General features: G+C 33.8%; 1 protein-coding gene across 2 annotated transcripts in view; it reads right to left on the bottom strand.

The window, feature by feature from the left end:
* GLCCI1 (glucocorticoid induced 1) overlaps window positions 1-19,627 on the bottom strand; it is a 100,377-nt gene that overhangs the window by 35,577 nt on the left and 45,173 nt on the right. For both annotated transcript variants that reach the window (XM_025471244.3, XM_025471245.3), the window contains exon 3: window positions 11,679-11,765. In XM_025471244.3, the coding sequence (XP_025327029.2) occupies window positions 11,679-11,765 (87 nt within the window). The remainder of the gene's footprint in view (window positions 1-11,678; window positions 11,766-19,627) is intronic.

The following is a 19,627-nucleotide window of genomic DNA, read 5'->3' as shown; positions in this document are numbered from 1 at the left end:
AATCCATTTGGGTTCTCCCCATCACCCCATGGGATTTGGTTCAGGAGAAATAAGGCAAACTTGATAATCTTGATATTTGCTGTGCTGGGAATAACAAAGTCCACTGTCTCTAATCCAGGCATTTCATGCCTTCTGCCAGCATCCACGAACAGTAAAAGGCTAATTTATTACACTGTAAGTAGGAAAAAATAAAATCCCAGACCTGAGAGGGAATACTTCCTCCTTTGCCTCAAATGAAGAGAAAGGAATTTTTATGAAGCAACTTGGAAAGATCGATTTATGTTCCCTACAGATAAGAGGACAGGACAGACTAGTATCTGAGTTCCACTCTAGATACTTGAATGTCGAGCAAGGATGATAGAGATTTACTGTTGCATTAGAATCAGCCTAACTCCTGGACATTCACCAGAAACCACCCCCACCCCCCAAGAAAAGGATGAAAATTTACCAGGATCCACTTAGGAAATCTGAGTGCAAGAGCTGTGCAGAATTTTCTTTGGTTCTACATAAGGGGGCTATTTAGAAGGGAGAACGGACTTAGCACCTGAGAAACTGATTGTTATTTCTATGATTCTAGAGGCTAAGGACAGAGTAAGGGACTCACAAACCCAGAAAGACAGAACAGTAGGTAAGAGATGTATAACAACAAGGGATCTCCAGAGACCCCATGACATTACTCTACAAAAGAAAGTCAGTTTTAAAAATCTGTCAAGCCCAGGGAATGTAAAGGCATCTTACAATAGTGTCAGTCAAGGAGGTGCATTTCTCTTCCCCATAACCTCCTCCTCTTTCCCCTAAGCTCTAACTCCAGAGGAGTCAGAAATAGCAGCTAAGGAGCGAGGAAGGTGGTAAGAAACAGAAGGAAACTCCCAGATCACTTCACCAAGGAAGTCACCCCACCACTGGAAGCCCTAGCTAGGACAAGGGGAGGAGCTAGAACCTGTAAAAGCAGCTGGAATTTGAGTACTGTAAGAAATTAGCATGCTCACTCAAAGGGAACACAAGAGTGTAAGAGTGATAGGATCCTAGTCTGGCACCATAGGCAGGAGGTGAACTTTATAAATTGTGTTTTATAAGCAGGGAACCACATTTCTAACAAATAGAAAAGTACATTTGCACATTCATTGGCTTAGCTGTGTTGACAACCCTCCAGTGAACATAACTCAAAAGAGGAAAAGTAATTTTTTCATAAAGGAAAATGCCTCACTTGGATTCATTTCCTTAACCTGAATACAACCCACAAACTTCACTGTACACTGGTATCAATTGTAATATCTGATAAATTTACTGATAATCTGCCATTTCTGCTGTAGCGAACCTGCTTTTCTGTCTTAATTGCAAGAAAGTGTATGTGTGTTCCCTTGATCTACAATTCTATTATACTATACCTAAAGGTGGAAATCTTTTTTCTCCTAATTTATCCTCCTTGAAACTGGTGGACTTTTTAAATTGCTCTCCAAATATAGCAAACTTTCAACCTTTAAAAAATTTTTTTCTCTTCCTGATGATTACAGAATATCCTTACCACCTGGAACTCCTAACTCGGTCTATTTTCCACATTGCTTCTCTTTCATGTTTTCAAATTATCTTTTTGTCTTATATTCTAGAAGATTTGCTCTTCCACACTGGCAATTCTCAGTTAAGATTTTGATTCACTAATTCTCTCTTCTGTTATGTGAATTTAATCTACCAAAGAGGTTTTTTTATTTTTTATTTCATCAATTTTTGTCGTTTACAAGATTTGTAAACTGGTGCTTTATCATTCTGCTCGTTCTTGTTTATTCCTTTCCTTATTGCCAGTTACCATTTCACTTGAAATTCTTAAACATTCTTATTTTTAAGTGCTTTTCTGAGATTGTGTTCTTATTTCTATTTCCTTGGATGTAAATGATCTAACTTAATGTATCTGCGGTCTCTTATGATAACAGATTTCCTTACATGTCCTAAAATACTTCCTTACAGACACACCTTACGTGGAAGTTTTATCCTTCGTGAGCTCTTTCCTGCCATGTTGTTTCATGGTTGCTCAGACTATCCCTCTGGAGTTGCATAGCTCCAGAGAAGGTCTGAAATTAGAAAGGCTGGGGGCTTTGGTTCCACATGGCTAGAGCTCTATTCCAGATGCCACATCTACACACAACATATGGTTACTATTCCCATTTTTGCACAGCTGCCTCTTTGGCCCACAGGAAAACGCCAACAGTGTCAAGTAGAGTTATTTCAGGTCTAGTTTTATGGCCTAGAAACATGGTCCCAGTTCCCTGCTTTATGCAGACACCCCAGTTCCAAACTCTTACCATTTTTAAGACATGTTTGGCATTCTTAAAATGTCAAGCAATCTACACTCTCTTAAATTTGGCTTACAAACCCACTTTTTAAGCCTCAGCCCACATGACCCAGATTTCTGTGAGCCAGACAGAATCATATCCACTCATTACTAAGGGCTTCCTCTCTACTCATGGTCTGCAAGGGTTTTCTTGGTCTCAAATGTAACTACATTATAGTTGCCTATTTCTTTAAAAAATTTTCACATCAAAAAAAAAATTTTCACATCACATTCTCATAAACTTGGAGCAAAGTGGAGGCAGATTATACAGGTGCTTTTACTCAAAAGTTATCTTTTAAATAAATTTTTTAGCAGTATTCAACTTTTAAAAATACGACTTTCAATAATAATTTTGGCTTTTCATAATTTTCTCAAATTCCAATTCTGTCATCTATTATAACTATTCCTTTTTTAACTTTTTGTCTTTATTAATGTATTTTTATCATTTGGTAGCCTCTTTATATATCATAAAGCATTTGGTATCTTCATGATATACCATGGAAAATCCACCAGTCTTTTACATCTATTCCTTTTTTATCTTTACTGAAGTATAATTTATATTCCCTTAACACTTCATTCATTGTAAGGGTAAAAATTCAGGAAGTTTTAATCACTCTGTAGAGTTGCACAATACTAATCACAATGCAGTTTTATACCTTTTCCATCACCCTCCCCACCCTGCCCGCAATCTGCCTTGAGTCTGTATTTGTAGCCAATCACCACTCCTCCAGCCCCACTCCCAGCCACACACAATCACAAGTGGACTTTCTCCTTCTTCCATAAATTTGACTTTTCTGGCATTTCAAAATTAAATGCAACCATATAATATGCAGTCTTAGCCATCTCACTTCTTTTCCTTAGCAGAGATTGGCAAGCCATAATCTGCAGGCCAAATCTAGCCTGTCATGTGTTTTTGTAAATAAAATTTATTGGGCATAACGAAGTCCATTCCATATTGTCTATGGCTGCTTTCAAACTACAACAGCAGAGCTGAAGAGTTGCAACAAAGATTATATGGCCACAAACCCTAAAATATTTACTATCTAGCCTTTCACAGAAAAAGTTTGCTGATTCTGGACTTAGTAAAACATCTTTGAGGTTCGTTTGCATCATAGCATATGTCAACATTCAGTGCACTGCTCCTTTTTCACTGCTGAATAGTATGTCACCACATTTTGTCTCTCCATTTACCAATCCATGCATATGTGGACATTTTCCAGGTTTATTTTTTTTAAGATTTTATTTATTTATTCATGAGAGACACAGAGAGAGGCAGAGACATAGGCAGAGGGAGAAGCAGGCTCCATGCAGGGAGCCTGATGTGGGACTCGATCCTGGAACTCCGGGATCACACCCTGAGACAAAGGCAGATGCTCAACCGCTGAGCCACCCAGGTGTCCCACAGTTTTTAGTTATTCATAATAACTAAATTCATAAAACTAATTCAGCTATAAACATTTTGTGACATGTCTCAATCTAGACAGGTGTTCTCATTTTTCTTATAGAGATTGCTAGGCACTGAATTGCTGGGCTGTATGCTGTTTCTGATTGAGTTTAAAAGAAACCAAACTATTTTCCAAAGTGGCTGTACCATTTTATGTTCCCAAGAACATTTGAGGGCTCCAGATTCTCTTTATCCTTGCCAATACTTGGCACTGTCGTCTTTTAAATTATAGTCATTGTATTGGGCGTGTAGGTGTAGTATATGGTTTAAATTTGCATTTGCCTAGTGACTAATCATGTTGAACAATTTTTCATGTGGTCATTTGCCATCCATGCGTATATCTTTGGTGAAAAACTTCTATTAAATTGCCTTTTCCATTTTTAAGTTGGGTTGTCTTTCTGCTAATTGATCTTTAAGAGTTCTTTATATATTCTGGATATAGGATTTCCTAATATTTCTTCCAGTCTGAAACCTGTCTCTTCATTCCCTTAATGGCGTCTTTTGAAGCATAAATGTTTAACCTAATGAATTTATTATTATTATTTTTTATGATTTTATTTTTGGTGTTGTATCTAAAATGGCTTCCCAATTAATTCAAGATCTTCTACAAGTTTAATAGTTTTAAGCCTACATTTAGGACTATGATTCATTTTGAGTTAGTTTTTCTCTATGTGACAGCCAAGGACTTGTTTTTTTTCCCCCCTTACATATGAATATAATTATTCCAGCACCAATTGCTGGAAACATTGTCCTTTCCAATTCAATTGTGTTCGTACCTTTGTGAAAAATCAACCACCATAAATATAAAGGTTTATTTCGGGATTCACAATTTTGATTCACTTCCTTATGTGTGTTTCTTTTGCTAACTTCATTAATGTAAATCTGTAAGAAGTACTGTAACTGTATAATATAAATATTCCAAATATCTTGTTTTCAAAAATGTTTTGGGGGCACCTGGGTGCTCAGTTAGTTGAGTGTCTGGCTCTTGATTTCGGCTCCAGTTGTGATCTCGGGTTTGTGAGATCAAGCCCCACGCTTGGGCTCTGTACTCAGCAGGGAGCCCGCTCCTCTCCCCCTCCCCCTCCCCACTCTCTCTCTTTAAAACAAATACATAAATCCTTAAAATATATATACTCTGGCTACTCTAGGTCCTTTGCATTTCCACATAAACTTTAGGATTAGCCTGTCAATTTCTACCAAAAACAAAATAAATGGAATTATAATAGGGATTATAATGGATCAATTTGGGGAGAATTACCATCTTAATATGGAATCTTCTAATCCATGAACAAAGTAAATCTCTCATTTATTTAAATCTTTAATTTTGTCCAGCAATGTTTTGCTGTTTTTAGTGCACAAATCTTGGATTGCTTTTGCTAAATTTATTCCTAAATATTTTCATCTTTTTGATACAACTGTAATAAATTGTTTTATTTTTTGGACTGTTCCCATCTAGTATCTAGAAGTATAACTGATTTCTGTATGCTAATCTTGTATCCTGCAATCTTGTTGAGCATGTTTACTAGTTCTAGTACTGTGTATTTGCATATTTCCTATCAGTTTCTAAATATAGTTTCTACATGTTATCTGTGAATAAAAGCAGCTTTACCATTTCCTTTGCAATATGGATGTCTTTATTTTTCTTGCCTGACTGTACTGACTAGAATCTACTATGCAATACCAAAAAGAGGTGGTGACAAGGTGACAGTGGAGGACATTGCCTTGTTCTTGATCTTAAGGGAGAAAACATTCTGGCTTTCACAACTGAAATGAATGACTATGAATATGATGGGGCATCTGGCTGGCTCAGTCAGTAGAGCATGCAACTCTTAATATCAGCGTTATGAGTTCAAGCCCCATTTTGATTATGGAGGCTACATTAAAAAAAAATGAATCGGATGTGATCTGTAGGGTTTTTTTCATAAATGCCCCTTATTAGGCAGAAAAAGTTCTTTTTTTTACTTCCTGGTTAAAAGATTTTAATCACAAATGGGTGTTGAGAGTCTGGCAAATGCTTTCTCTGACTCTACGAGATGATTATATGGTTTTGGTCTTCATTCTATTAGTGTATTACACATTAACTGAATTTTGGATCTTAAATCATCTTTGGACTTCTGGAATAAATTCCACTTGCTCATGGTATAAAATCCTTTTTATATGTGGCTAGATTTGGTTTGCTAATTTTTTATGAAGGATTTTTGCTTCTTTGGTCAAGAGAGATTGATCTGCCATTTTATTTTCTTGAGATGTCTTTGGCCTGGCTTTGGAGTCAATTACGTTGGCCTTGACAAAGCAAATTGGGCAGTTTTCCCTTCTCTTCTATTTTCTGAAACAGTCTGTGAAGAATGAACATTAGTTCTTCGAATATTTGATAGAACTCACCGAATGTGATCCTGGGATTTTTATTGTGGAAAGGTTTTTAATTCCTCATTCCATTTATTTGCTTATTAGAAGTCTATTTATATTTTCTATTTGTTCTTAAATCAATTTTCGCAATTGGTCTTTCTAATAGCTTGTGTCTTTCTATGAATTCATCCATTTTATCTTAGTTTCTACAGTGATGACATAAAAATGATCATAATATTCCTTTATAATACATTCAAGTTCTGTGAGGTCGGTAGTAATTTCACGCCTTTCACTGCTGATCTGGCTAATCTGTGTCTTCTTTTTTTGGTCAGTCTAGCTAAATGTTTGTCTACTTTGTTGATCTGTTCAAAGAACCAACTTCTAGTTTCACTGCTTTTTCTCTAACATTTTTCTGTTCTTTTGGCTTCTGCTATGTTCTTTATTAATTCCTTCCTCTGCTTGTTCTTGGTCTGGTTTGCTCTTCTTTTTCTAGGTTCTTAAGCTAGAAGTTTAGGAGTGATTTAAGAATTTTCTCCTTTTCTTAGATATGCATATATAAATTTTCCATGAAGCACTACCTTATCTGCACACACAAATTCTAAGTTGTCTTTTTGTTTTCATTGATTAAATATTTTAAAATTTCCTTTGTCTTTTTAACTGACAAATATTTGGGGCTTTCTAAGATTTCTGTTACATGATTTCATCTTTTGCACTCTATTCAGACTTGTTTTATGGGCAACCGGCAAACATATCTAACCTAGAGAATGTTTCCCATATGTTTGAAAAGAATGTAGTCACAGGCTGGAATTTTCTTTGTATGTCAGTTTGGTCAAGTTGATTGATAATGTTGTTGAAATCTTCTATCTTCTTGCCTTTTTTTTTTTTTTTAAAGATTTTAGTTATTTATTCATCAGAGACAGAGAAAGAGAGATAGACAGAGGGATAAGCAGGATCCCTGCAAGGAGCCCAAGGGGGACTTGATCCCGCACCCCATGATCATGCCCTTCGCTGAAGGCAGACACTCAGCCACTGAGTCACCAAGACGTCCCTATCTTCTTGTTTATTTTGTGTCTAGTTAGTCGTTCTATCAAGTATTGAAAATGGGATATTGAAATTACCAATTATTGTAGAAACTTTATTTCTCCTTTCACAATTTCACTTCATGTATACGGGGATCATTGTTAGATGTATACACAATTTATGATTACTAAGCCCTACTGATGTATTGACTTTTTTATCATAATGAAATAAATGTCTTTGACCTCAGTAATACTTCTTGTCTTTTTTTTTTAATATTTCTTGTCTTAAAGTCTATTCTGTCAGTTAATCTTTCTTATAATTAGGTATGCTTCTTATAGACAATATATAGCTGAGTGTTATTATCCAGTTTGACCATCTTTTGCCTTTTGAGAACATTTAGTCCAGTCATATTTAATGTAATTAATTATATGGTTGGATTTACTTTTGCCATTGTTATTTTTTATTTGTTTTTTTTTTTTGAAGATTTTATTTATTTATTCATGAGAGACACAGAGAGAATGCAGAGACATAGGCAGAGGGAGAAGCAGGCTCCTTGCAGGGAGTTCACTGTGGGACTTGATCTTGGAACTCTGGGAACACGCCTTGAGCCCAAGGCAGACACTTAACCACTGAGACACCTAGGCGTCCCTGTTATTTTCTATCGTTGGTTACACCTTTTTTTATTCCCCTATTCCTCCTTTATTACTTTCTTTTGTGACAAATACTTTTAGCGTACCATTTTAATCCCTCTAATGTTTTTTACTTTCTATTTTTTTCAGTTACTTTCTTAGCAATTATTCTAGGGACTATAATTTATATCTTAATTTATCACACTACCTCAAAACAATAATTCCAAAAACGGAAAATATTCTAGTACGTGTCGTTTTTCTTTTTTTTGTATTTTTCCATATGTATATTTCATGTACATATGTCATAAGCCCAATATAACAGTATTATAATTATTGCTTTATATGATTATATGCGTTTTAAATGTGGAAAGTGAGAAAAATATATCTATAGACTCTTTTATATTTATCCAAACAATTATTGTACTTGACACCCTTAATTTCTTCCTATGAATTTGAATTAACATCTGGAGTCATTTCCTTTTAGCCTGAAGAATTTCCTTTAGACAGTATAAGACCGTCTAGCAGCAGGCAATTTTCTCAATCTTTGTTTATCTGAGAACAATTTAACCTTTATTTTGGAAGCTAGTTTTTCTGGATATTGATACTTATTTGACAATTTTTTCTTTTGACATTTTGAATATGTCAAGTTTTATCATCTCTACTGTTTCTGATGAGAAGTCCTCCATTAAAGATATTATTAGTTCAATCCCCTATGTGTAATAAGTCATTTTTTTTCTTCCAGCTTTCAAGATTCTCTTTTTTCCATTTGGCTTTCAACAATCTAACTATGGTATGTCTACATGGATTTTCTTTGTGTTTTCCAACTTGGGATTTTTCATTAAATCTGGAAAGTTTTCTGCCATTATTTTTTCATATATTTTTTTTTAAACTCCTCTCTCTCTCTCCTCTCCCATTATGTTTATGTGTATCTACTTAATGTTTTCTCACAGGTCTTGGAGGCTCTATGGACTTTCCCTCAATCTTTTTCTATTCTTCAAGGTATATATATTGACCTATATTCAAATTCACAAATTCTTTTTTGATATCTTAAATCTGCTATTGAGCCCACTGAGTTAACTTTTAGTTACTAAACTTTTTAACTCTAGAGTTTTTGTTTGTTTCTCTTTTATAGTAATTATCTCTTTGTGGAAATTCCTTATTTACTGAGTGACTGTCACCCTACTTCCCTTTAATGCCTTAAACACCATTTTCTCTGGCTTTTTAAACATTCTTCTAATTGCTGCTTTAATGTTTTTGTCTGGTAAATCCAACATATGGAGAAACTCAGACATAATTTCTAGTGATTTTCTTAAGTATGGGTCATACTTTGTTTCTTTGCATATCTCTAAATTTTTTGTTGAATATTGGACACTTTAAACAATGCACTGTAGCAATTCTAGATTCTGATTTTCCTTGGTGATTGTTGTCTTATCTGTGTTTTAGTATCTTGATAAGTCTGTTTCCCCTGCACTGTGTGGCCACTGATGTCTCTCCTCCTCTCCATTCACCCTGATCCCATTTTTGTTTTTAAGTCTGGCTTTTTAAGACCTTTTCAAGCTGGTCTCCAGTGTTCACTATAGTGTTTGGCTGAAGACTGATCAGAGATTTTATTCAACTATCTCAATCCAGTAAGGCTTCCACTCCCAGGAAGGGATTTGTGTGTGGAATGAAGAGTACATTCAAAGTCTGAGCCTTTCAAAAGATGGCCCCAAATTTTATTACCATTAGGCCTGCTTGAATCTCCTCTCCATGTATTTCCTAGATTCCACTGAGCAATGACATGTGGATAACTTACACCCACTTCATTTTCTGCTGTTATCTACAGTCTTCAGTCAATCTGTGATATGTCATGAACTTATCAATCCCCCATGACTATCTTAACCCCTAGAACTCTATAAAATCCTGCTACTTCACAAGTCTATTATTTGCCACAAACTGAACCATACCTTAGACTAGGGAAGCCACTGATAGGGACCAATGGCTGTTTGTTTGTAACTAAGGTTACTATTTTAATCTACAATATTTCCTATCAAGTACTCTCTCTCCAGCTACAAAGCTTCCAGTTTTAAAGGCTTGCCCCATCCTGGTTGAAATGCCATACCAACAAAGCTGGGGATGAGGAAGAAGAGATGAGTAGCACCAGATAACACCACAAATCTGTGTTGTTCTTAGACTCTGAGTTCAATGCTTTTCATGAAAAAAATTTCTCAATTTGTTTGGTTGATTTCCAGACCAGTGAATTAGTTATTTTGGCAGTCTTGTACAGCTTTATGGTGGCTTTGTGGAGAAAGTGAGCAAATATCTCTCAGTCACCTCAGACATTTCTGTATTAATAGCATATATTACATGCTGCTGTAGTCCAAAATTTAACTACACCAAATCTTGACTATAACTTTGAGAGTATATTTACCTCTGAGATAAAACTGTAAGTTCACTTTTTTGTTATTCATATTCTATGCACAGATGTGCAACTATTTTAGACTAGACATATTAGTGTCTTAGCTTCCTTTCTTTTTTGTTGCTTCTGGGAAAAACTCAACTTGGGCATATGTGCTTTTGTACAGGGTATATAGAAAAGTTGAGAACTTCTCTACAGCAATAAAATAGCTACTAAAAATATAATATGGTTGCAGGTGAAATCAGGCTAACAAACTATATCTATTCAGTGTAGACTGAATACCTCACAGTATTTGAGAGATACTGATAAACTTACAGTATATGAAAATAACACTAAGGTAAGGAAATTATGACATATGAAAAGTACTTGAGAGAAAAGTCAATCTTTAGCCTGAAAAAAAAAATGACATGTTGCTAGTCTTTCAAATACTTAAAGTAGACTTACACATCACATGACACACAAAACTGTCCTCTATCCAATGTAAAATATTTTATATAATTTTACTATAAAACAAGACTCATCTATCTGGTCACTAGTTTACAAATTTTGAATCATATTTCTTGAAACATGACATACTGTGCTCTCAGCTTATACCTCAATCGTATTTTGTGCTATTTTCCATTTTCATGTCTTATAAATAACTTGTAGATTGTGGATTAAATTCCAAATACAAACTTGCAATGCCAGTGAAAAAGAAAGAAAGTAGACTTACTCAATATTGATACAAAAGGCAGAATCAAATTCAGGGAAATAATTATGAGCTCAATAAACTATTTAATAACTTAAGCTAAAACAACTGAACTCATTTGGTCCTTTTGTAAAGTGATGAGCTTCTCTCACTGAGAATGAGCATAACAGACTAGATGACCACATTTTTAAGAAGTGTTTGTTTAGGAGATGAGCTAGATGATCTTTCAACTCTGTAAGTTTATAAAAATAATTATATAAAAGAATTTAAGTGGATAAAAGATAACATGATCATGAAAAATAATCCCAAGTATAAATAAAGATGATCATAATTTAAGTTTTGATAATAAAGGAAAGAGTCATAAAAACTATTCCTAAAACACATGGGTTCTTCTACTGCACTACTGAATCTCAAAGGGCAACAATATGTTGGATATTACAAAAAAGCTATTAGAAGCAGGAAACAGTATCCTACCATTGTACAAATCTATGATCTAAAGTTCTGGTTGCTATAACTTTTCAAAAACAAGAAAGCTGAAGCAGAAACAGAAGATAGCTAAAGGGAACAAGATATAGAGACTTATATAAAAACCAGACTTCACTCTGAAAAGGCTCAAGCTGAAAGTGTACATAACAAATATTTATAAATGATATGAAGGGCACAAGTAAAGTAAACTTAGACTTGTTCACCCAAACCTGGAAGGCAAGCCTTAGACTCTGAAAGAGGTAAGGTTAATACAAATAAAGAAAATATCATTATATTCAGGAAACAGTAAGATAATTTGCTGGGATTAAAACAGGTTATAGCTGAAAACAGCAATAACTTACCTCTTTGAGTTGATCAGCACTCCCCCATGATGCAGAACGCTGATGTGACCTTTTTTCTGCTCCCTCTTCTGCCCAACAGCTAGGTGTCTTAAATTAGAAGAAGAAGAATAAAAATAATAAAATAAGGAACTCTATCTCTACTCCTAAATCTCACAGCAATTCAAACATATTTCAAAATATTAGCACATACCAGTTAAAGGGTTATACTAAATACTAAAATCCCTTAAATGCTAAGATTTTCATGACCTGTAAAAGGCTTAAAACACTGTCATATTCTGAATTAGATATGATCAATCTATGACATATCCGAGTGATATTATTCAAAACATTGGTTTTCTGATATTAACATTAATAACTTGAAACTATCAAAGAGAACCATGAAGATATACATATTGGTGCTTTTAAAGAGAACTGCCAAATAAATATAAAATGGCATTTCTACTAATTAAAATAGATGGAAATGAGATTAACAGAACTAGCTCAGAAGCAGTGGGATTACATATGACCTACATGTCAAATATCTAGCAAGATAAATGGCTTATTGTACTATTCTTCCTATACTCAGATAACAGTGTTAGCAATAATAATCTTTTTTGAAAAACATTCCGCATCTTTAAATGAAAATATAAAATTCTAAAAATGAAAAACATTAAACTGAATAAACTTACTGTAATCTGAAGCAATACATCTTTTTTAAGAAAGAACTTCAGCTACATGTCAGAAAAGAGAATTGTTTTTACCAAAAACCTCATTTCCAATAATTTAACTAGTAATAGACACTATACCCATTGTAACACAAAACACTAAATCAAATAGTAAGACTATTCAGGAGTTGTTATAAAATATCATCTTCAAGATAGGAGAAAACTCTTAGTATAATACAAATTAGGGAAAGCAAAAACCACTAAATACAGACTAAGGATGATTAACACAATAATTATATATAGCTTTAAAAATTATTTTATTGAATACTAAAAAAAAAATAATAATAATCCTTATGTTGAGGTGATGCTCCATGACTTCTTATGAAGAAGACATCAGTTCTACTTTATACAATTCAAAATATTTATGAACAACTTTTTGAATTACCACCTCTTAAAAATAATAATATTCCAAAATGAAACCAACAATTAAATGCTAGTTGAATAAAAACACAAATAAACTGGTTAACCAGTTCAAATACCAAAGTGAAAGTATTTAGTAGTAACAGAGAGCAAAACAGTTTACTCAGTTGACAAGTTCAAGAATAAGGGATATTGTTATATTAAATGAGCTGCCTGCAAAGAACTAAGTTATTAAAATTTCCTAAGTTCAGGCCTAGACAAGTCAAATTTCACTGAAAAAATTTATCACCCCCTCCACCAAGTAGTCATATCTTTAATAATCAACTATTCTAAAATTATTCAATTATGAGTTTATCTTTATCAAACTTTTATTTTGAGAATTTATATGCCTCATTTACTTTTATTTTTCTACCAAGTATAAGCATTACTCTTGTCAAAGATCAAATGATTAAGGATCACAATGTTTAAAATTCAAAAGTACATTCACAGAAAATGAGTGAAATTTCTGATATGTTTCATAATTATTTCACAATTACATTTATAAGAGGAATTATTGTCATACAACTTTTTCAAAAGACATTTACATAAACTGTATCTCCAACTTAGAGATAAACAAATAGCCACAAAACTTTAACAATTGCCTTAATACTGGCCAAGCATGCCACTGGCAAATGGAACTACATTTGAGATTTCTTATTTCACAGATCTTTTTTCTTCACATTATCATTCTTTTCTTAAAACTGAATGTGAAAACCTGTTTGATTATTTCAGAATGTAGTGTTAGTTATATAAAAGAAATAAAAACAACAAAGGAATATTTATGTTCCTGATATCTAGCTAGTAAAATAGCTAGATTTTACACTTTTAAGAGTGTAAAACCATTAGAAGAGACTTCTCAGTCATGTGGCTACAGAATTACATGCATATACATTGTTTAAATATATTCATCATACTATGAACTTTTCCAAAAAAGGTAATTTCATTTTAATCACATCAATTTAAAATAAATAGTATGAAAAATGCTCTAGTCTGCAAATATATTCTGCAGACTACATAGTCACATGCAAAAGTTTAAATTCAAATGAATGAAAATGAAATAAAACTAAAAACTCAGTTCCTCAGTCATTCTAGCACATTTCAAATGCTCAATAACCACATGTAGCTGGTGGCTACTGGCTGCTACACAAGACAGCACAGAGGCAGAACGTCTCCATAGCTGCAGAAAGTTCTATCGAGAGCAGTGTTTTATACACTTAATCACAGATGTTTAACAAGTTAGTTTAGTCGAAGCAAAACCAAGAGACAGCTACTCAGTTTATTACATCTATGTAAAGTTCATGCTCGTGAAGTCACAGAAGACGACTAATTTGCATCTAATTTATTAAATCTGAGTGTCTGATAAATGCTTTACTACTTAAATTAGATAACACAAAGCAGCAAAAGTTCTTTCCTTTCATACAAGTAAGCAATTCCTTCCAACTAGACTGTCCACTGATTTACAGTAGAATTTTATAAACTGTGACACTTATAACATGCTCCTGGGTGTTGGTAAGAATACAGATTAAGAGTTTGATGGTTAAATTAATTTGGGAAATGCTGTATTTTATACCTTCCCATACTACATGTACAATGCAATGAGCATTTCAAAATTTCAAACACACACACACACACACTTTATTAAAAACTTGCTTTACTTTCTTTCTCTTAATTATATAACCCCAGAACACTTCTTGTACAAGTAGTTTTATTAACATCTTCCATAGAAAGCTTAGGAAAAAATATAATCCTCAATAGTTTGTATTGTATATAATTGCCTGCTCTTCATTCACCACACTTAGGGGATTCTTCCTTTCTAGTTGCCTCCACCGACACTACCAAAGAAGAGAAAATAAATCTTTTGTACACTTGAATAAAGCTGAACCAAGGCCATCTCTAAGACTGTTGACAAAAAAGTAGTTGGAAAAAAAAATTCTTCTACATGATAAGGATACCTAAGGGTTAAAAAAGATCATTTTCTATTTTCACCTCTCAGATTTGTCCAAGGTCCCGCCCAAATAACTTTCTCTCCAACCCTCAGGTCCATCTATTACCCCTTGGTTTCCTATGGGAGGACCTCTTTTCCTATGAGTGAAATACAGAGAAAACAGTTCTATTGCAAGGGACTTAACACTCGTTAAGACAATTTTCTAAGAGAAGTTTTAGGGGATGCCTGGGTGGCTCAGTGGTTTAGCACCTGCCTTCAGCCCAGGATCATGCCCTGAGACACGAGAGAGAGAGAGAGAGAGAGAGAGAGAGAGAGAGAGAGAGAGAGAGGCGCGCAGAGACACAGGCAGAGGGAGAAGCAGGCTCCTCGCAGGGAGCCCGATGTGGGACTTGATCCCAGGACCCCAGGATCATGCCCTGAGCCACAGGCAGACGTCCAATCACTGAGCAACTCAGGCGTCCCATGTTTCCTCCTTTTTTGAAATGCAAGAGCCAAAGCCACTTCCAAAACCCCCACAAGAACCAAAAAAACTAATCACTTCATAAAACTCTCATCATCTTATTTAAAACTTATGTAAAACTTCTTTTTTTTTTTTTTTTTTAAAGTAAGCTCTATGCCCAACGTGGGGGCTTGAACTCCGGATCCCTAGATCAAGAGCTGCATGCTCCACCAATTGGGCCAGCCAGGCACCTCTTCTGTAAAACTGAAAAATCTATTTTTTGTACAGTTCATCTTTGGTCTTTGAATTTAATGTAATTTATAATCTATAATAGAAATATGATTACTGACTACTAATTATTTTACAACAGTACTTAGAAAGATGATCCTTAGTATTTTTTTTGATCCTTAGTATTAATGTACTGATCAACCTGAAAAGAAATGAAATGGAATTACATAAAAATCAATGATACTTAAATAATTGATTACAGATTTTACTTTATTTTTTTAAATTTTTAAAAAAATTTATTTATGATAGTCACACACACACACAGAGAGAGAGAGAGAGGCAGAGACACAGGCAGAGGGAGAAGCAGGCTCCATGCACCGGGAGCCTGATGTGGGATTCGATCCCGGGTCTCCAGGATCGCGCCCTGGGCCAAAGGCAGGCGCCAAACTGCTGCGCCACCCAGGGATCCCTACAGACAGATTTTAAATTATAAAAAGCTTTAAAACAATTAAAAACCCTTCATTATTTATAAATATATAATTTGAGTTTTGTTTCTTTCCACTGATGAAAAAATGGTTAAACTTTAAAAAAAACTTTTAACTTAAAAGATCATTTTGAAAAGTCTATCCTGATAAAGCATTAAAAGGAGCACAAAAAGATTATGATTCTACTATTATCCCTTGTTCTTCTGATAACAGTATACAAGTATAGTTTTATAACTAAGCATAAATATAAATTACTGTTTCACTTATTGACAAATGATGTAGAAAAGAAAGAGTTCATCTGAACAAGCTTTAGGAATTCAGGGACAGCAGCAGTTACATGCTCAAATTTTTTATCACACTTCAACTATACAGTAAGTTACATGCTCATTAGGTTAGACCAGTTCAAAGTGTGGTCTGCTGATGAGCAGCATCAGCCTCATCTGAGATCAAGATAGAGATGCAAATTCTCAGGGTCATCCCAGAATAACTAAGTCCGGAATTCTTAGATAGGTTCAGTAATCTATGTTCTAACAAGCTGTCCACATAATTGTGATGCAAGCTAAAGTTTGAAAACCATTATTAACTAAGGAAATAAAAATGAGTAAGAAACAGATTCCAAACTCAAGGTGCCGGGCTGACCATATACCCACTCATTTTTCTTGTAGGCTAATATCCACTAACAAGTATAAGATCAGTCTGCATATAATTACATCTTTGGAAATTAACATAAGCTAATGTAACTATCATTTGGAGCCATGTGGGAAGCAATACTGACAGAAAGTTTTCTTTACTGAGTTACATTAAAGAGTAGTCCCTAGCAAGGATTAACACGCCTGAGTATATAAGTAAAATGTATAAAATCTATATCTAATTAGGCCTCAATGTGCTCAAAACACAAGTGAATGATAATCTGTGAAGTAACGGTTTGTGATTTTCCAGATTAGTACCAAGGAACTTATTCAAAAGACATTAAAAGCTGTATTTCTTAAGCCTAAGGTAAGGGGGAGGGTGGGTGTTGGTGAATTGCAATTTCTAAAAACAGGAAATACCACAGAAATCAACTATTGCATCTGTGTTCCACATGATAAAGTGAAATAATCTGCCTTACTCTGTAAGAAATGCTAATTTGAGAAAAAGCAATCATAAATGTGCCAACAACCTTAACAATATTCATAGTAATTCTATTTCCAAGAATTAACTTGAGATGTACATCCAGAGATGCTCTGGAAATAAATTACATATCTATCAGTAGGGAAATGAAAAATTGTGGCACATTCTTAACAATACAAAAACCACTGCACATGGACTACAATCCCATTTTAGTAAGCAAATACACACAGAAAAAGACTAGGGAGAGATATTTCAAACTATAGTTTGAATAGTGAGAATTCTAGATAATGCAATAGTAAATCCGTAATTTTTTCCTAGCCGAACAAGAAAAAAAAAATCAGGAAAAATGGATTTAAAACCATGTTTAGGCATATTTAATTCATGAGAAAATGCTATGACTTTTTAAAAAAGAGTACAAAACACTACCTATAATATCTAAATTCTCTTTTTAAAATGGTCTTATTTTTATTTTTTAAATGTAAATAATCATAATGTAAAAGGATATATATCAAAGTGTTAAAAAATGGCTATGTCTGGATATTAGGAATACAGACAACTTACTTTGTGATTTTTGGTATTTTCTACAATGACTACTGTTTTCAAAATCAGAAACAGGATTTAAAAAAATAATATAGCTATGCTATAGAATTGGTAAGTGTGGCATATATTGACAATGAAAAAGCCCTCCTAACTTCAGACACAAATGTCAAATCTATTTTGGAAGACAGATTACATACAAGTCACATATAAGTTAAAATGTCAGTATATATTGCATAAAATATTTTTCAGTAGACCAGTTTCTTTTGACTAGGGGATTAGGGTTTTTCTCCAAACAGTAAGGGTCTAAACAGAGATCACCAACTATCGGCTATGGGAACAGAGTTGGGAAACTTCAGATAAGCAGGAACATTTAAGTGTTTAGAATACTGAAAAGTGAAGTTCACTGAAATATCAAATACTCAGAAATATTAGTGGAAAGTTATTGATTAGGATACTGACAGGAGTTATAATTCAGTTTAGATATGCCTTTCATGGTATACTTTAATTATGTAAAGGAAAAAATATCTATAAAAATATTCTCCTGAAAAAGTTAAATACAGAGCTACCATATCATCCAGCAATCCCTAGGGAAACAAAAACATGTGTCTACACAAAAACCTGTACACAAATGGTCACAGCAGCACATCGACTTATGAATGTATAAATAAATAAATTTTAGTCTATGCCATGGAATATTAGTTAGTAATAAAAAGGGGTGAAGAACTGATACATGTCACAATAGGAATGAACCTTAGACATACTATACTAAGTAAAAGAAACCAGATACAAAAAGCCCCATATGAGTCCATTTATGTGAACTGTTCAGAATACACAAATCTACAGAGGCAGAAAGTAGATCTGTGGGTGCCTATTGCCGAGGGAGAGAGGACTGGGGGAAAACAGTGCATGACTGCTAATGGGCACAGTCGTTTCTTTTTGGAGTGATGAAAATATTCTAAAATGGACTGTGGCAATGGTTGTACAACCCTGAATATATTATGAACCAGTGAGCTGTATACTATCAGTAGGTGAACTGTATGGTATATAAATTTTATCTTAATAAAACTGTTACTAAAAATAGTTAAGCCAAAGAGGCAATTATAAATCAGTCTCATTTTTCAATTAAAAAAAAAAGAGCCATACTCTCTCTGTCTCTCATGAGTAAATTAATAAAATCTTAAAAAAAAAAAAAAGAAAGCCATGTACTGCTGAACCTGAAAGTCTCAAGCATTTGCATTTTCTCAAAAGTAACTGATATTTCTTTTTCTTTGTCATGCTCTTCTTGCCAAGTTTCAAATCACACTGAGGCACTAACTAGTCAAGTATAATAATAGAAGAGGCCAGGAGGGACTGCACATTCATAATCTATCCAGTTAGGTTTCTCAAGTCAAGCTGAGAACATTTAATAAAAAAATTAAAGATGTAACATATATAATGAAAATACTATTCTGTGGCTTCTTACACAGTTACTAATAGACTCTTGACAAATAACCAGCTTCTGCTTTAATCAAAAGGTGATGGTAATGCAAGGAATTAAAAGTATAAAAAATATTTCAATTTATTACTTGGTATTTAGACCTAACAATACCCTTTCTGATAAGTTCTATCACTACTCTTGGGAACAGATTTAAAATCAAATGAGGAGATCTAATTTTCAGTTTTTAGAGAGTATTAGAATATATTAATCTTTGGTGTTACAATCTTTTAAATTATAATTAACCTTGGTTGCTGGGTTTCAAAAAATTGATTCTACATGTAAAAAAGTAAAAGCAATTTTACTTTTTTAAAAATAATATTCCCAAACACTTTAAATAATATATTTAACAATCACACTGGAGTATAACTGCCTCTGAATTATCCAAGAGATAAACTACCTTTGTTTCTGGATAGTCTTTAGCATTTAAAAAAAATCTCTCATTCCTGACAGAAAATCAGCAACATAAGTGACTATGAGATACCTTCCAAAAATATTTCCACATCATTCCAAAGTTATAAAGACTAAAGTGCTCAACTGATGCCATGAATATCATCAATGGGATACCTAAGTGATAAGGAAGGAAGGAGTTTCTTTAACTATATATCTTCACTTTCCTATACTT

Source organism: Canis lupus, chromosome 14 (assembly GCF_003254725.2).
Source record: "Canis lupus dingo isolate Sandy chromosome 14, ASM325472v2, whole genome shotgun sequence".
NCBI lineage: Eukaryota > Metazoa > Chordata > Mammalia > Carnivora > Canidae > Canis > Canis lupus.
The sequence above is the reverse complement of the archived record's forward strand: the minus strand, read 5'-3'. Positions and strand labels throughout refer to the sequence as shown.